Source organism: Panthera pardus, unplaced genomic scaffold, assembly GCF_024362965.1.
Source record: "Panthera pardus isolate Hobbes unplaced genomic scaffold, ASM2436296v1 HiC_scaffold_8, whole genome shotgun sequence".
Classification (NCBI taxonomy): domain Eukaryota; kingdom Metazoa; phylum Chordata; class Mammalia; order Carnivora; family Felidae; genus Panthera; species Panthera pardus.
In genome coordinates, this window is record NW_026527013.1 from 6,123,118 (window position 1) to 6,138,604 (window position 15,487).

The following is a 15,487-nucleotide window of genomic DNA, read 5'->3' on the forward strand; positions in this document are numbered from 1 at the left end:
GGAGCCGTCCACGCGAAAGTCAACAAACGTCGTCCGCTCGATCGGAAAAGGTTCAACCAATAGGAAATTGGTCTGGCCCTGGAGGGCGGGCCTTAAGCGGGAGACGTCATTATAACGCGACTTCTGCCCGCGTCTGGAGAGCCAGGAAAATGGTGGTGATGGCACGTCTTTCCCGGCCGGAGCGGCCGGACCTTGTTTTCGTGAGTCCGCGGCGGGGCCGGGGGTGGCCCGCGTGGGAGAACCTGGAATTAGATACTTCAGGGGTTCGGGGCCTGGCCGCCTGGGGTGTCTGGGCCAAAGCTCTGTCCGCCCGAGGGCAGGACCTACGGACCAGGGTGGCCAGGAGTAAAAGTCTGGCAGTGGAGTCCAAGTGGTCTGAGTTAAGAGTTGCAGTTGAGGTTCAGGGCCTGGCGACCGGACCTTTGGTGGAAATAGGAGCGCGCGGGAGTGGGGGAGGGGAATCGCATGGCGAAATCTTGTAGAAGTCCGGAGTCTGGAGTTAAGGCATAGTGATCGGGCCGGGGTTCTGGTTTCTGTGGTAAAGTCTTGGTGCTCGGAGTAACGGCCTAGGTCAAGTCCTGAGCGTTGTAGTTTGTGGAACGAAGGTTTGTTGTCTGGATTAGGAGAACTGTGGAGTCAACTGTGGTCAGGCAGTGGCCATTGGGATTCTGAAGAGTCCCAAGACTTGGTATCTGGAGCACAGACATACGACCTTTCATTGCACTTTGTAGCTACTGTGGGGTTTTTTCTTCTTTTCTTTCTTTCTTAAACACAAATTGAAGGTTTGTGGCAATACTACATGAAGTAAGTGTGTTGGCACCATTTTCCGACAGCGTTTGCTCACTTCATGTCTCTGTGTCACGTTTTGGTAATCTCACAGTATTTCATACTTTTTCATGACTTTTGGGGCGTCAAGAGCCACACCCATGTAAAACTGGGAAGTTAATAATTGTTGTGTGTGTTGGGATGGCTTTATAGGCTATTCCTTGGGCCACCCTACTCCCTGAGACATAACCACTTTGAAATTACTAAGCTTACAGTGGCCTCTAAGTGTTTAAGTGAATGGAAGAGTCATCCGTCTCACCTGAAATCAGAAGCTAGAAATGATTAAGCTTAATGAGGAAGGCACGTTGCAAGCTGAGAGGGGCTGAAAGCTAGGCCTTTGGCACCAATAGCCAAATTGTGAATGCAAACGGAAAGTTCTTGGAGAAGATTAGAAGTGACGGACACATGAATGATAAAAAAAAAAAAAAAAAAAGCGAAACAGCCCTTTGCTGTTACAAAGAAAGTTTCAGTGGTCTAGATAGAAGATCACACCAGCCACAGCATCCCCTTAAGCCAAAGTCTCATTCAGCCAAAGCCTAACCCTTCGGTTCTGCGAAGGCTGAGAGAAGTAAGGAAGCTGAAGAACACAACTTGGAAGCTAACAGAGGTTGGCTCTTGAGGTTTTTGGAAAGAAGCCGTCTCCATAACAAAAGTGCAAATGAAGGAGCGAGTACTGATGTAGCCATTTGTGGCAAGTCGATCGCAAGATCTCATTAAGATAGTTAATGAAGTGACGGCACAGACCGAACAGACTTTTAATAGAAATGGGAAAGCCTTCTGTTGGGAGAAGAGACCTTCTAGGACTTTCATTGCTGGAGAGGAGGAGTCACTGCCTGGCTTTAGCATTTCAAAGCACAGGCTGACTCTGTTGTCCGGCTAATGCAGCTGGGGGCTTGAAGTGGAAGCCAGTGCTCCTTTACCATTCTGAAAAGCCTAGGGCCCTTAAGAATTAAGCTAAATCAGGGGCGCCTGGGTGGCTCAGTTGGTTAGGCGACCAACTTCGGCTCAGGTCATGATCTCACAGTTCGTGAGTTCGAGCCCTGCATCGGGCTCTGTGCTGACAACTCAGAGCCTGGAGCCTGCTTCGGATTCTGTGTCTCCCCCTCTCTCTGCCCCTCCCCTGCTCATGTTCTTTGTCTCTCTGTCTCTCAATAATAAATAAACGTTAAAAAAATTAAAAAGAAAAGAATTAAGCTAAATCCGCTTCGTGCTATGTAAGTGGAACAACAAAGCTTGGATGATGGTATGTCTGTTTAGAACACTATTTACTAGATATTTTAAATCCAGTGTTGAGGCCTATTGCTCATAAAAAAGATTTCTTTCAAAATGTTGCTGCTCCATGACGATGCACCTGGTCACCCAAGAGCTCTGATGGAGATGTACAATGAGATTAATGTTGTTTTCACGCCTGCTAACATAACATCCTTTCTGTAGGCCATGTATCAGAGGGTAATTTCAATTTTTTAAAAACAATTTTTGCCTAATGTTTATGTATTTTTGAGAGGGAGACAGCATGAGCAGGGGAAGGACAGAGAGAGAGGGAAACACAGAATCCGAAGCAGGCTCCAGGCTCTTGAGCTGTCAGCACAGAGCCCGATGCAGGGCTCGAACCCATGAGCTGTAAGATCATGACCCGGGTTGAAATCAGACGCTTAACCCACTGAGTCATCCAGGTGCCCCTACCATTTCAAGTCTTATTATTTAAGAAATACGTTTCAGGGCGCCTGGGTGGCTCAGTCAGTTAAGCATCCGACTTCAGCTCAGGTCATGATCTCACAGCTTGTGAGTTCAAGCCCCACGTCGGGCTCTGTGCTGACGGCTCAGAGCCTGGAGTCTGCTTCGGATTCTGTGTCTCCCCCTCTCTCTGCCCCTCCCCTGCTCATGCTCTGTGTGTCTCAATAGTAAATAAATTTTTAAAAAACATAAAAAAAAATGTTTCATTAAAAAAAATTTAACGTTTATTTATTTTTGAGAGAGACACAGACAGAATGTGAGTGGGTTAGGGGCAGAGAGAGAGGGAGACACAGAATCCGAAGCAGGCTCCAGGCTCTGAGCTGTCAGCACAGAGCCCGATGTGGGGCTTGAACTCACAAGCTGTGAGATCATGACCTGAGCCGAAGTTGGATGCTCAACCGACTGAGCCACCCAGGCACTCCGAGAAATACGTTTCATAAAGTTACAGTTCTAGATAGTAATTACTCTGATAGATCTGGGAAAAGCAAATTAAAAACCTCCTGGAAAAGATTCACCACTCTAAATGCCATTAAGAACATTCTGATTCATGAGAAGAGGTAAGGATAACAGCATTAACAAGATCTTGGAAGAAGTTGATTCCAACTCTCCTGTATGACTTTGAGGGGTTCAAGACTTCACTGGAGGAAGTAACTACAGATGTGGTGGAAACATGGAAACAGCAAAAGAACCAGAATTAGAAGTGGAATCTGAAAATAGGACCGAATTGCTGCAATCTCATTATAAAATGAGGATGAGGAGTTGCTTTTTTTTTTTTTCTTAATGTTTATTTATTTTTGAGAGACAGAGAAAAACAGTGTGTGAGCAGGGGAGGGGCAGAGAGAGAGGGAGATGCAGAATCCAAAACAGGCTCCAGGCTCTGAGCTGTTAGCACAGAGCCCAACACGAGGCTTGAACTCACAGACTGCGAGATCATGAAGCGAGGCTTGAACTCACAGACTGCGAGATCATGACCTGAGCCGAAGTCAGACGCCCAACGGACTGAGCCACCCAGGCATCCCAGCCAGGAGTTGCTTCTTATGGATGAGCAAAAAAAAGGGGTTTCTCAAGATGGAATCTACTGGTTATGATGCTGTGAAGATTGTTGAAATGGCAACAGAGCTTCTAGAATGTGACATAAACTACTTTGTTCTTGTTAGTACAGTATTTATTTGTCTTTCCTCTGTCAAACCCTGAGCCAACCACTTTCCCCAGGCTGCCTGGGGAAGTATAGGAAAAGGAACACACAGGGCAGACGAAACACAGGAGAAAAACTTATGGGAGGTGGAGATGGCTCCTTCACATGGCAATGAGGATACAAAAGGCCGCCATCAGGCAGAAGAGCCTCGTGGCTTCTGGGAGGGCAAAGCCCAGAATGGTGGAGGAGAAGAGCTGTTGCTTCAGAGAGGGCTTCCTGGCATAACCAGTGATGAGGCTCCCAGACACAGTCCCAATTCCAGCCCCAGAGCCAGCCACCCCAACTGTGGCAGCCCTAGTCCCAATGAACTTGGCTGCTCTGTCGATGTCCCTTGAAGCAACACTGGTTTGGAAACTGCGGCTAAGAATAAGTGAGATTAGGGGACGTGGGGCTGCCCAGCTGCTGAGGCTCTCATCTGTCAGTGTCTCTGGGGGTTTTAATGCCACTGCAGACAGTGATCGGCTCAACAGCTGACAGGTGCTCCTGACCAAGGAGGGGGCGGAGATGAACTTTGCACAGGCGGACATTTTCAGAGGATGAGGGGCTGTGGCCAGAGAGCTGCTCCCAGTGCGGAGAAGACAGGGAATATGACACACATTTAGTTGACAAAGCAGCAGCAGGGTTGGAGAGGATTCCAATTTGGAAAGAAGGCCTGCTGTAGGTAAAATGCTGTCAAACTGATGGGGCACCTGGGTGGCTCCGTTGGGCGCCCGACCTCGGCTCAGGTCGTGATCTCGCAGTTCAGTTCTGAGTTCGAGCCCCACGTCGGGCTCTGTGCTGACAGCTCGGAGCCTGGAGCCTGCTTCGGATTCTGTGTCTCCCTCTCCCTCTGCCCCTCCCCCGCTTGTGCTCTGTCTCTCTCACTCTCAGAAATAAACATAAAAACAATTTTTTTCAAGTGCTGTCAAAAACCGAGTCACATACTACAGAGAAGTTGTTCGTGGCGGCAGGATTCAGTTGATGTGGCAGGCTTTGTTTTGTTTTAAGAAATTGCCACAGCCACCCCAACCTTCAGCAGCCACCACCCTGATCAGTCAGCAGCCATCACCCTTGAGGCAAGACCCTCCACCAGCAAAAAAGATTACAACTCATTGAAACCTCAAGTAGTGGTTAGCACTTTTTTTGCAAGGAAGTATCTTTTAATCAAGTTATAACACTTTTTAGACATAACGCCAATGCAAATTTAAAAGACTGCAGTGTAAACATAACTTTTACGTGTGTCGGGAAACCAGAAAATTCATTTGACTTGCTGTATGGTGATGTTTATTGTGGTGGCCTGGGGCTGAACCAGCAGTGTGCGTGAGGTGTGTCTATAGAGGCCTAGCATCTTCACAGGTGTTTGGTGTTTCGTACTGGGGAGGCTTGGGGTTTGGTCCATACCTCTCCTTCTGATGTAAAGGTCTAGCTTCTGTCGACTTGGAAGATAAAACTGCCAGTGATTTTATCAGCAGAGTGAGCTTATTTAGGAACGGCAGAGGAATTTTAATTCAGGATATGCAAGCTATGGCAAAACCGAAGGCAAGTCTGGAGAACAAAGGAGAGGAGCATCACTTTATTTTAAGACTTGTTTATTTTGAGAGAGCACGTGCACGTGCCGAAGGGGCAAAGTGAGGAAAAGAATCCCAAGCAGGCTCTTTGCTGTCAGCACGGAGCCTGATGCAGCATTCCAGCTTACAAACCGTGAGATTATGACCTGAGCCGAAGTTGGACGCTTAACGGAGCCACCTGGGTGCCCAAGTAACGTCACTTTATAAAGAAAAAGGAGTAAACTAGGAGGGGCCGGTTTGAAGGAAAATCTGTTAGGTGAAAGTGATAGTTCAGGGTGGTGATGGCTTCTCATTGGCTGAGTTGTGGCAGTTTCTCATTGGCTGGGCTGTTGCCGGGCAAGGAGAAAATCTTGCTGGGGTAGTAAAGTAAGCTTCTTTCTGTTGGGAACGCAAGGTGCCCTTCTTCCTGCAGGGGGGGTCTGCAATTGACAAAGAGATGGTAGGCATGGGAGTGCCCCCTTCAGGGCTTCCTGATTTCATGTCAAATAAGGTTTCCGTGTTCACTTTCTGAGTTCTGGGACAGCTGAGTAGTTCTGGATAGTGGGAGCCTGAGATGCTGAAGGCCTGGTGTTTAGGAAGAGGCATGTTGTGCGGAGTTAAATCTTGGCATCCAGGTCCAGAGAGACCTGGCAGTGGACGGGCAGTCTGAGAAATCTGGTGACCTGGGCCAGAGAGTAGGTGGCTTGACTGGGAGGGCCAAAAGAGTGGTGTCTAGATGACAGTCTCAAGTCTGGCCCGGAACCCTGTGGTTGAGGAGTCTGATGACCCGGGTCAGACTGTGGGCAGTAAGATTTCGAGGAGTGAAATCCAAACCTGAGTCCTGGTATGTGGCTGTCTGGTACCCTGGCTCTGAGCTCAGGTCTCTCTTTTCCCCGTTCCCTGGCTCCCACAGGAGGAAGAGGACCTCCCCTATGAGGAGGAAATCATGCGGAACCAGTTCTCCGTCAAATGCTGGCTCCGCTACATTGAGTTCAAGCAGGGTGCCCCGAAGCCGAGGCTCAATCAGCTGTACGAGCGGGCCCTGAAGCTGCTGCCCTGCAGGTGGGAACGGTCCCAGCCTCCCTGCCCGGCCTCCACCCCACCCCACCCCACCCCACCCCACCCCACCTAATCTTGCCGAAACGGAACTGGCCAGTAGGTCCCAGGTGATGGCTGTCATTCGGGCACTAAGTGTACGTCCCCTGACGGCTCAGCACACCTTCCCTGGTGTCCTGGCCCGTGACCCCCAGTGCTGAGACTTGCCGTCCTTCCCCAGGCCCCTTTGCCCTGCAGTCACTTCCCGGCGCAGGGCAGAGGGTTCCGGGGGTGTGTGAGGCTGACCAGTCATTGTCTGCCCCTCCCGCGTTTCCCAGCTACAAACTCTGGTACCGATACCTGAAGGCGCGCCGGGCACAGGTGAAGCATCGCTGCGTGACCGACCCGGCCTACGAAGATGTCAACAACTGCCACGAGAGGGCCTTTGTGTTCATGCACAAGGTGGGAGCGTGGGGGGGGGGGGGCAGAGGCCGGGCGAGGGCTGAGGGGGAGGTGCAAGTGGACGGGGACCGGGGGATTGGAGTCCTGTCGCCTCGGTGTGCCCGAGGTTGAGCTAGATTAGCCCTAGAGGACAGGGTCCCGGGTCTTGCTGCATTTTTGGCCATAGGACACGTGCCGTCTCTGTGGTCGAGCCGTGGCGCCAGCGGTTCAGACCCTGCCCGTCCCCCACGCCTCCAGATGCCACGGCTGTGGCTAGACTATTGCCAGTTCCTGATGGACCAGGGCCGAATCACACACACCCGCCGCACTTTCGACCGCGCTCTCCGGGCACTGCCCATCACGCAGCACTCTCGCATCTGGCCCCTGTACCTGCGCTTCCTGCGCTCACACCCACTACCTGAGACGGCCGTGCGGGGCTACCGGCGCTTCCTCAAGGTACGCCTGTGGGGGTGGGGCGGGGACCGAGCGGCCGCTTCACGAGGTTCCCAGCGCCGGCTTACTGGGACACTAGCCCCTCGAGGCGTGTCACCCGACAGACGGGAAGCGGGGAAAGGCTCTCGTTGGTGATTTGTTTTCCCTCCAAATAATTTGCCAGCACCTGCTGCATGTCTCGTATTGAGACGAGTGCTGAGACAGCGTGTGACAAAGACAGTCCCTGCCTGCACAGAGCTTTTGATCTAACTGGATAGACAGGTGCCCACGAGCTGACCACGTCTCCTGGTCACATCTTTAAAAATTTTTTTTTTCACGTTTATTTCTGAGACAATGCGAGAGACAGAGCACAAGCAGCAGAGGGGCAGACAGAGGGGGACACGGGATCCAAAGCGGGCTCCGGGCTCCGAGCTGTGAGCCCAGAGCCCGATGCGAGGCTCGAACTCACGAACTGAACCATGAGATCATGACCTGAGTGGAAGTCGGATGCTCAACTGACTGAGCCACCCAAGCATCCCCCCCTTCTGCTTCTTTATTATTTTTAATTTTTTTAAAATGTTTTTATTTATTTTTGAGACAGAGACACAGCATGAGCAGGGGAGGGGCAAAGAGAGAGGGAGACACAGAGTCCGAAGCAGGCTCCAGGCTCCGACGTGGGGCTCAAACTCACAAATTGCAAGATCATGACCTAGGCTGAAGTTGGATGCTCAACCGACTGAGCCACCCAGGCGCCCAGAATTTCTTTTAATGGTTTTTTATTTATTTTTGAGACAGAGACAGAGCGTGAGCAGGGGAGGGGCAGAGAGAGGGGGAGCCACAGAATCCGAAGCAGCCTCCAGGCTCTGAGCTGTCAGCACAGAGCCCGACGTGGGGCTCGAACTCACAGACTCTGAGCCAAAGTCGGACGCTCAACCGACTGAGCCACTCAGGCGCCCCTCCTGGTCACATCTTTTAAACCAGTAAAACCACAACCGTGGGAGGGCAGGGAGCGGGAGACGAACGGCTGTGGGAATGTTTCCAGGCGGAAACAGCATGGGGGGGGGGGGTGTCGCCCCCTCACGCTTCTAACAGCTGTTGTACGTTGTGAAACTCGGCACGGCGCTGTCTGGCTGGGGGACTTGGGGTAAAGGCCGGGCCCGGACCGTGCCGGCTGTGCCTTTGTTGTCTAAGCCAGACCGATCAGGGCTGGGGCTGCACCAGAGGGGCCCAGACTGGATTGGCGGGGCCTCGGCTGGACCGCCGGTCAAGGCTGCCCCCGTGGGGCTGAGGCCGGACTGGTGGGGCCCGGGTGGGACACGTGTGGCTAAGGCTGGGTCGGCAGGGCTGGCGCCGGGTCAGGGCAGCGGTGCGTGGCTGACCCGGAGCTGCCGAGTGGGAGCGGGGGGGGGGGGGGGGGACGGCGGGGTGGCTCTGCGGCCCCGCTGACTGCTGGTGGGGCCGCCCGCTGCCCAGCTGAGCCCCGAGAGTGCAGAGGAGTACATCGAGTACCTCAAGTCCAGTGACCGGCTGGATGAAGCTGCGCAGCGCCTGGCCACCGTGGTGAACGACGAGCGCTTTGTGTCCAAGGCTGGCAAGTCCAACTACCAGGTGGGCCTGTGGGGGGGTGGGGTTGGCAGGAAGGCTTGCCCCCCCCCCCCCCCCCCCACGGGGCACAGGGCTGAGACTCCTCCTCCTGGGTCCGCAGCTGTGGCACGAGCTCTGTGACCTCATCTCCCAGAACCCAGACAAGGTGCAGTCACTCAATGTGGACGCCATCATCCGCGGGGGCCTCACCCGCTTCACCGACCAGCTGGGCAAGCTCTGGTGCTCGCTGGCTGACTACTACATCCGCAGCGGCCACTTCGAGAAGGTGCGCAGGCACGGGAGGCGACGAGGGGAGAGGGGGCGGGTGCCACGCGGGGGCCTGACACAGCGGTCGCTCCCGAGGTGTCCGTGTTCTCGTCAGTGTCCACGTTAGCTTGCTTGTCAGGCAGTGGAGGAGGGGGTTGCGTGGGGCGGACGGGTCCCCAGAGTTGCTGGCTGGGGTCGTCGGGACCTCGTGGAAGAGGAGGCGAGTGGAGCCGGAGCAGAGAAGGGGCTGCTGATGGGCTACGGGAGGGAGCGCCCTGCGGGCTGAGGGGTTGGCCGTGCCCTGCTGAGGGGCGCCGCCGGCCAGGCGTGAGCAGGACGGAGGCAGGACCGGCTGCACGCTTCACAGAAGCCCTTCAGGCCACCACAGGCTGAGGCTGGCAGCAGGGGACCGGTCAGGAGGCGGGCGGAGCCACCGGCCGGGGGGGGGCGGACAGTGGAGCATGACTGGCCAGGAACAGGGGTAGAGGGATGGGGCCCAAGCTTAGGGGTGGGAGTGACCGGGAGAACATGAGCTTCAGAAGTGGGGTGGGGCCCTCCATGGCCAAGTCCGGGGTCCCCGCAGTGGGGACCGGTGGGGGCGTCGGGGTCGGTCACCTCTCGAGTCTTAACTGGGCGTCGGCCGCTTCACACGTGTCTCCCTCAAGCTTCATAGTCACTCTGCACGGGGACCGTCACCGTTTACTGGGGAGGAGCTGGGGGCCTGCACTCTGGGAGGCAGGGGGAGGCTGTGGCTCTGCTGGGTGTTGGTGCTCCGGGCAGTGCAGCCAGGTCCCCTGCGTCCACGCGGGCAGGCCCTCGCGTCCCCCCAGACAGCACTTTCCTTTTACCCCGCCCGTGCCCACAGGCTCGAGACGTGTACGAGGAGGCCATCCGGACTGTGATGACCGTGCGCGACTTCACCCAGGTGTTCGACAGCTACGCGCAGTTTGAGGAGAGCATGATCGCAGCCAAGATGGAGACGGCCTCAGAACTGGGGCGGGAGGAGGAAGGTGAGGCAGGCCTGGGCCGGTGAGGGGAGAGGGCTGGGCCGGCCGGCAGGGCTCTGAGAGCCCCAAGGGACAGCGACGGGGGAGGTGCGTCTGCACGACAGAGGGAGGCGGGTGTGGGTGGAACTTTGGTGAGTAGCCGGGACTAGCGCTGCATCTCTGGCCGGAGTGGCCAGTGGAGTGAGTCCGCCAGGCCCCGGACCGTCGTCGGCGGGCCCTGGTGGTGCAGAGGTGGGGGCGCGGCCGCTGTGCTGAGGCCCCGCCCCCATCTCGAGCGCAGATGACGTGGACCTGGAGCTGCGCCTGGCCCGCTTCGAGCAGCTCATCGGCCGGCGGCCCCTGCTCCTCAACAGTGTCTTGCTGCGCCAGAACCCACACCACGTGCACGAGTGGCACAAGCGCGTGGCCCTGCACCAGGGCCGCCCCCGGGAGGTGTGTGACGGCCCCGCCCCACCCCCCTTCCCCTGCCTGCCGGGCCCCCACCGTCCGGCCTGACTCCGTCCTTCCCACCCAGATCATCAACACGTACACGGAGGCCGTGCAGACGGTGGACCCTTTCAAGGCTACAGGCAAGCCCCACACACTGTGGGTTGCGTTTGCCAAGTTTTACGAGGACAACGGGCAGCTGGACGACGTGAGTGCTCTGCGTGTGTGGGTTTGCGCGTGTGTGAGTAGAGGCGTGTGCTTGGCCAGAGGACCCAGGAGGCACAGTCACTCTCGCGGGGCCGGGGGTGGGGGAGGGGCCAGAGAGGCAGGGTCCCAACCTGTCCTCTGCCCACCCCTGCAGGCCCGCATCATCCTGGAGAAGGCCACCAAGGTGAGCTTCAAGCAGGTGGACGACCTGGCCAGCGTGTGGTGTGAGTGTGGCGAGCTGGAGCTCCGGCACGAGAACTACGACCAGGCTTTGCGGCTGCTGCGGGTAAACGCGAGCCCACGTTAGGGCGGGGGCGTGGTGTGCTGTGTGGCCGTGTCCGGCTGTCCCCAAGCCCCCGCCCTGCTGCCTGCTCCCTCCAGAAGGCCACCGCGCTGCCTGCCCGCCGGGCCGAGTACTTCGACGGCTCGGAGCCCGTGCAGAACCGCGTGTACAAGTCCCTGAAGGTGTGGTCGATGCTCGCCGACCTGGAGGAGAGCCTGGGCACCTTCCAGGTGAGTCGGGGGGCCGAGGGCCCGTGGCGGCGTGGGGCCGGGGGCAGGGCCGCGGTCTCTGCCCCGGACGTGCCCCGACCTGCTGCCGCCCCGCAGTCCACCAAGGCCGTCTACGACCGCATCCTGGATCTGCGTATCGCCACGCCCCAGATTGTCATCAACTACGCCATGTTCTTGGAGGAGCACAAGTACTTCGAGGAGAGCTTCAAGGTGAGGGGGGCTGATCTGGAGGTCCCGGACAGCGGGGTCTCCTGTCCCGGGGCCCCGGCCGCTGTGTCCGTGTGCTCCGGTGGCCCTAACAAGGTGTCGCAGAGCAGGGAACTCAGACAGCAGAGACGTACCGTCCTCGTCCTGGGGGCTGGAAATCTCAGACTGTGGTGCTGGCGGGGCTGGTCTCTCCCAAGGCCTCTGTCCTTGGCTAGTGGGCGGCTGTCTTCCCACCAGTGTGTGTATGTGTCTTAATCCCACAGGGACTCCAGTCATCTCGGATTAGGGCCCACTGTGACGACTCCCCTTCATTTCCTCTTTAAAGGCCTGGTTTCTAAGTCCAGTTACATTCTGAGGTCCTGGGGTTGTGGCTTCAACGGGAATTTGGGGGACACAGTTCACCTCTTAACAGGCACCGAGTCTTGTTTCTGGGCTGCGGGTGTGTGCAGGCTGTCCCTGCTCTGCTCGTGTGACAGCTTGTAGGTACGTGAGGTCCTGCACGTGCACGTGTTGGGAGGCCCTGCCTCTCTGTTGAGAGGTTTCGGTTCTAGGCGGAGACCGCACGTATCCAGATGACATACGCGTGTGCCACCTCCCGCTTGAGTGACACCGGCCCTGCCCCTGGCCTGGGCATGGGAACCTCTTCCCAGGGCCATGGGCTCCAGTGTCCGCAGAACTGAGGACCCCCCCCCCCCCCCGACTCCCCCACCCGTAAGGTTACCTACCGGTGACTTGGTAGGTCCTAGTCCTGGTCCGTTGAGGGAGGCGTACAGGCCCCCTTGACCGCGCCGTGATCGTGGGGCAGGGTGGACGGGGAAGGGGCCGCCATGACCAGCCCGAGGGAGACGTGGGGACTCTCCTGGCAGGCTGGACGCCACGTGTTCCTGCCCTGGGTTCCCACACACGACACCCTCTCTCGGGGCAGGCGTACGAGCGTGGCATCTCGCTGTTCAAGTGGCCCAACGTGTCTGACATCTGGAGCACCTACCTGACCAAATTCATTGCCCGCTACGGGGGCCGCAAGCTGGAGCGGGCGCGGGACCTCTTCGAACAGGCGCTGGACGGCTGCCCTCCCAAATACGCGAAGAGTGAGGCGGCCGGGCCGGGCAGGGGAGGGGTTGTCTGGGGCCGGGCACCAGCCTCTGACCCCCACCCCCCGCCCCTGCCTCGTGTCTCAGCACTGTACCTGCTGTACGCCCAGCTGGAGGAAGAGTGGGGCCTGGCCCGGCACGCCATGGCAGTGTACGAGCGCGCCACCCGGGCCGTGGAGCCCGCCCAACAGTACGACATGTTCAACATCTACATCAAGCGTGCGGCCGAGATCTACGGGGTCACCCACACCCGCGGCATCTACCAGAAGGCCATCGAGGTGCCCTGTGGGGCGGGGCGGGGAACGGGGGTGGCCAGAGGCTCTGAGCGTGCCCCCACGCATGGGACCTCCGGGAGCCTTCCGGAGGGCCCGGGGTACGGGGAGCCCGCTCATGCCCTGCCCCCTCCTCGCCACCGCCACCCAGGTGCTGTCGGACGAACACGCCCGGGAGATGTGCCTGCGGTTCGCGGACATGGAGTGCAAGCTCGGCGAGATCGACCGGGCGCGGGCCATCTACAGCTTCTGCTCCCAGATCTGTGACCCCCGGGTAGGGCGTGGGCCCGGGCGGGCAGGCGGGCAGTGACGGAGGCTGCAGCCGAGCCGGCCGCTCACGCCCGTGCGCCCCACCCCGCGCAGACCACCGGGGCTTTCTGGCAGACGTGGAAGGACTTCGAGGTCCGGCACGGCAACGAGGACACCATCCGGGAGATGCTGCGGATCCGCCGCAGCGTGCAGGCCACGTACAACACTCAGGTCAACTTCATGGCCTCGCAGATGCTCAAGGTGTCGGGCAGCGCCACGGGCACCGGTGAGCAGCTGTGGGCACCCGCCGTAAGGGCCCGGCCCCTGCTCTCTGCCCGCCCTTGACCTCCTGGTCTGAGAGCGTTGAGCGTCCACCTCCCCACCCCCTGCCGAGCCTGGGAACTCCTCGAGGGCTGGGTCCTCGGACGGACGGGGGTGGGGTGCCTGGTAAGGAGCAGAGCGGCCTGTGGGCTGTGGCGGGGGCCGGCGCGGGTGTGGCCTGGGCTGACTGGTATGTGACCCCCACGCTCCCCCACCAGTGTCCGACCTCGCCCCCGGGCAGAGTGGCATGGACGACATGAAGCTGCTAGAGCAGCGGGCAGAGCAGCTGGCGGCCGAGGCCGAGCGGGACCAGCCCCCGCGGGCCCAGAGCAAGATCCTGTTTGTGAGGTGCGGGGGCAGGGGTGGCGGGGAGGCCGAGCGGCACGCATCCCCCTCCCTCCTTCCCTCACCCCTGCCTGCCCCGTCCCTCCTTCCCTCCGTCCTTCCCTCCATCCTTCCCTCCCTCACCTGCCTGCCCTGTCCCTCCTTCCCTCCCTCACCCGCCTGCCCCGTCCCTCCCTCCCTCCCTCCCCCCTGCCTGCCCCCTCCCTGCCTGCCGCCTCCCTGCCTCCCTCCCCCCTGCCTGCCCCCTCCCTCCCTCCCTCACCCCTGCCTGCCCCGTCCCTCCTTCCCTCTGTCCTTCCCTCCGTCCTTCCCTCCCTCACCCGCCTGCCCTGTCCCTCCCTCCCTCCCTCCCCCCTGGCTGCCCCCTCCCTCCCTCCCTCCCCCCTGGCTGCCCCCTCCCTCCCTCACCCCTGCCTGCCCCCTCCCTCCCTCACCCCTGCCTGCCCCGTCCCTCCTTCCCTCACCCCTGCCTGCCCCGTCCCTCCCTCCCTCCCTCCCTCCCCCCTGCCTGCCCCGTCCCTCCCTCCCTCCCTCCCCCCTGCCTGCCCCGTCCCTCCCTCCCTCCCTCCCTCATCCCTGCCTGCCCCGTCCCTCCCTCCCTCCCTCCCTCCCTCATCCCTGCCTGCCCCCTCCCTCACCCCTGCCCACCCCCAGGAGCGACGCATCCCGGGAGGAGCTGGCCGAGCTGGCCCAGCAAGCCAACCCGGAGGAGATCGAGCTAGGGGGGGACGAGGACGAGGATGAGATGGATCTGGAACCCAACGGTAGGGGGCCAGCCAGGTGGGCAGGGTGTTTTCGCGGAGGCGCGGGTGGGGCCCCCCCTCCCGGAATGACCGTGGCCTCTCTCCTTTCCCAGAGGTGCGGTTGGAGCAGCAGAGGGTGCCGGCTGCCGTGTTCGGGAGCCTGAAGGAGGACTGACCCCAGCCCTGCACCCCTCCTCCCCCAATAGAATCTATGTTTGTACACGCGGTCTGAGCCTCTTTCCTGCCCACCCTTCCCGCTGCCCAGGTGCCTATGGGGACTGCCGGCTGGGTAGTGCCCTGGCCTTGGGCCTGGCACCCCCCCCCCCCCCCCCGCCCCCAGATTGGCTGGTGCGGGAGGTGGGGCAGCTGGGCTTCCAGCCAGGGCACATGCCCCACCCTCCCGCTGCAGAGCCAGTTCTCAGAGGCCCGTCTCTGCCGCCTGAGGCCTCCTTGAGGGCCTTCCCGGCCCATTCCCACATTAGCGGGTAGAGATACACAGCCTTCCCTCTCCAGATTGTTTCATTCTGGGCCAGGGCGCTGACCTCCCCTCAGAAGACTGGTCTGAGAGCCTGTCAAGGTACTTCTCACCCTGGATAGCAGCCAGGAGCCAGACCTCAGCCCGGGGCCAGGGCCAGGGCGTGGTCCTTAGGCCTAAGCTCTGGGAAGCCATTAGTGGGCTCTGGACTATTAAGGGATTTTAAGCATCAAGAGACATAATCAGATTTGTGCTCTGAACAGGCCATGTGGGCTGTGGGGGATTGGTTGGTGGCGGGAGGTGACCGGTGGGGGGGGGGGAGGCCCGGGTTGGTGGCCTGGACTAGGGGCCAGTTAAGGGGATGGAGAGAGGCTAGCGAGACAGAAGCGGCCATTAGGTGAACTGTGCAGTGTCGGGTGGGGTTGGGGAAGCCGGTCCTGTGTCTGGGCCACACAGACCAGCAGCTCAGGCAGGCTCGAGCTTACGGCCTAGGGCCTACATCCGAGCCATCCCCAGCGATGCCAAGGGCACACCTGGACCCTTGGGTGTGGGGCTCATAGGAGAGAAACACGGGAATCCTTTCCAGAGGCCG

General features: G+C 59.1%; 2 protein-coding genes across 2 annotated transcripts; one reads left to right on the top strand and one right to left on the bottom strand.

Moving 5' to 3' along the window:
* Positions 1-82: 82 nt before the first annotated feature.
* XAB2 (XPA binding protein 2) lies at positions 83-14,624 on the top strand. The gene is made up of 19 exons (XM_019427885.2): positions 83-200; positions 6,194-6,342; positions 6,654-6,777; positions 7,015-7,212; positions 8,662-8,796; positions 8,894-9,058; positions 9,905-10,049; positions 10,327-10,478; positions 10,561-10,680; positions 10,834-10,965; positions 11,061-11,192; positions 11,289-11,402; positions 12,325-12,487; positions 12,578-12,768; positions 12,914-13,036; positions 13,126-13,297; positions 13,551-13,680; positions 14,332-14,441; positions 14,534-14,624. The coding sequence occupies exons 1-19, from the start codon at positions 150-152 to the stop codon at positions 14,593-14,595; spliced, it is 2,568 nt and encodes an 855-aa protein (XP_019283430.1). The 5' UTR covers positions 83-149; the 3' UTR covers positions 14,596-14,624.
* LOC109254185 (ATP synthase F(0) complex subunit C2, mitochondrial-like) lies at positions 3,856-4,333 on the bottom strand. Its single transcript, XM_053897041.1, has one exon. The coding sequence runs from the start codon at positions 4,279-4,281 to the stop codon at positions 3,856-3,858; it is 426 nt and encodes a 141-aa protein (XP_053753016.1). The 5' UTR covers positions 4,282-4,333.
* Positions 14,625-15,487: the final 863 nt, after the last annotated feature.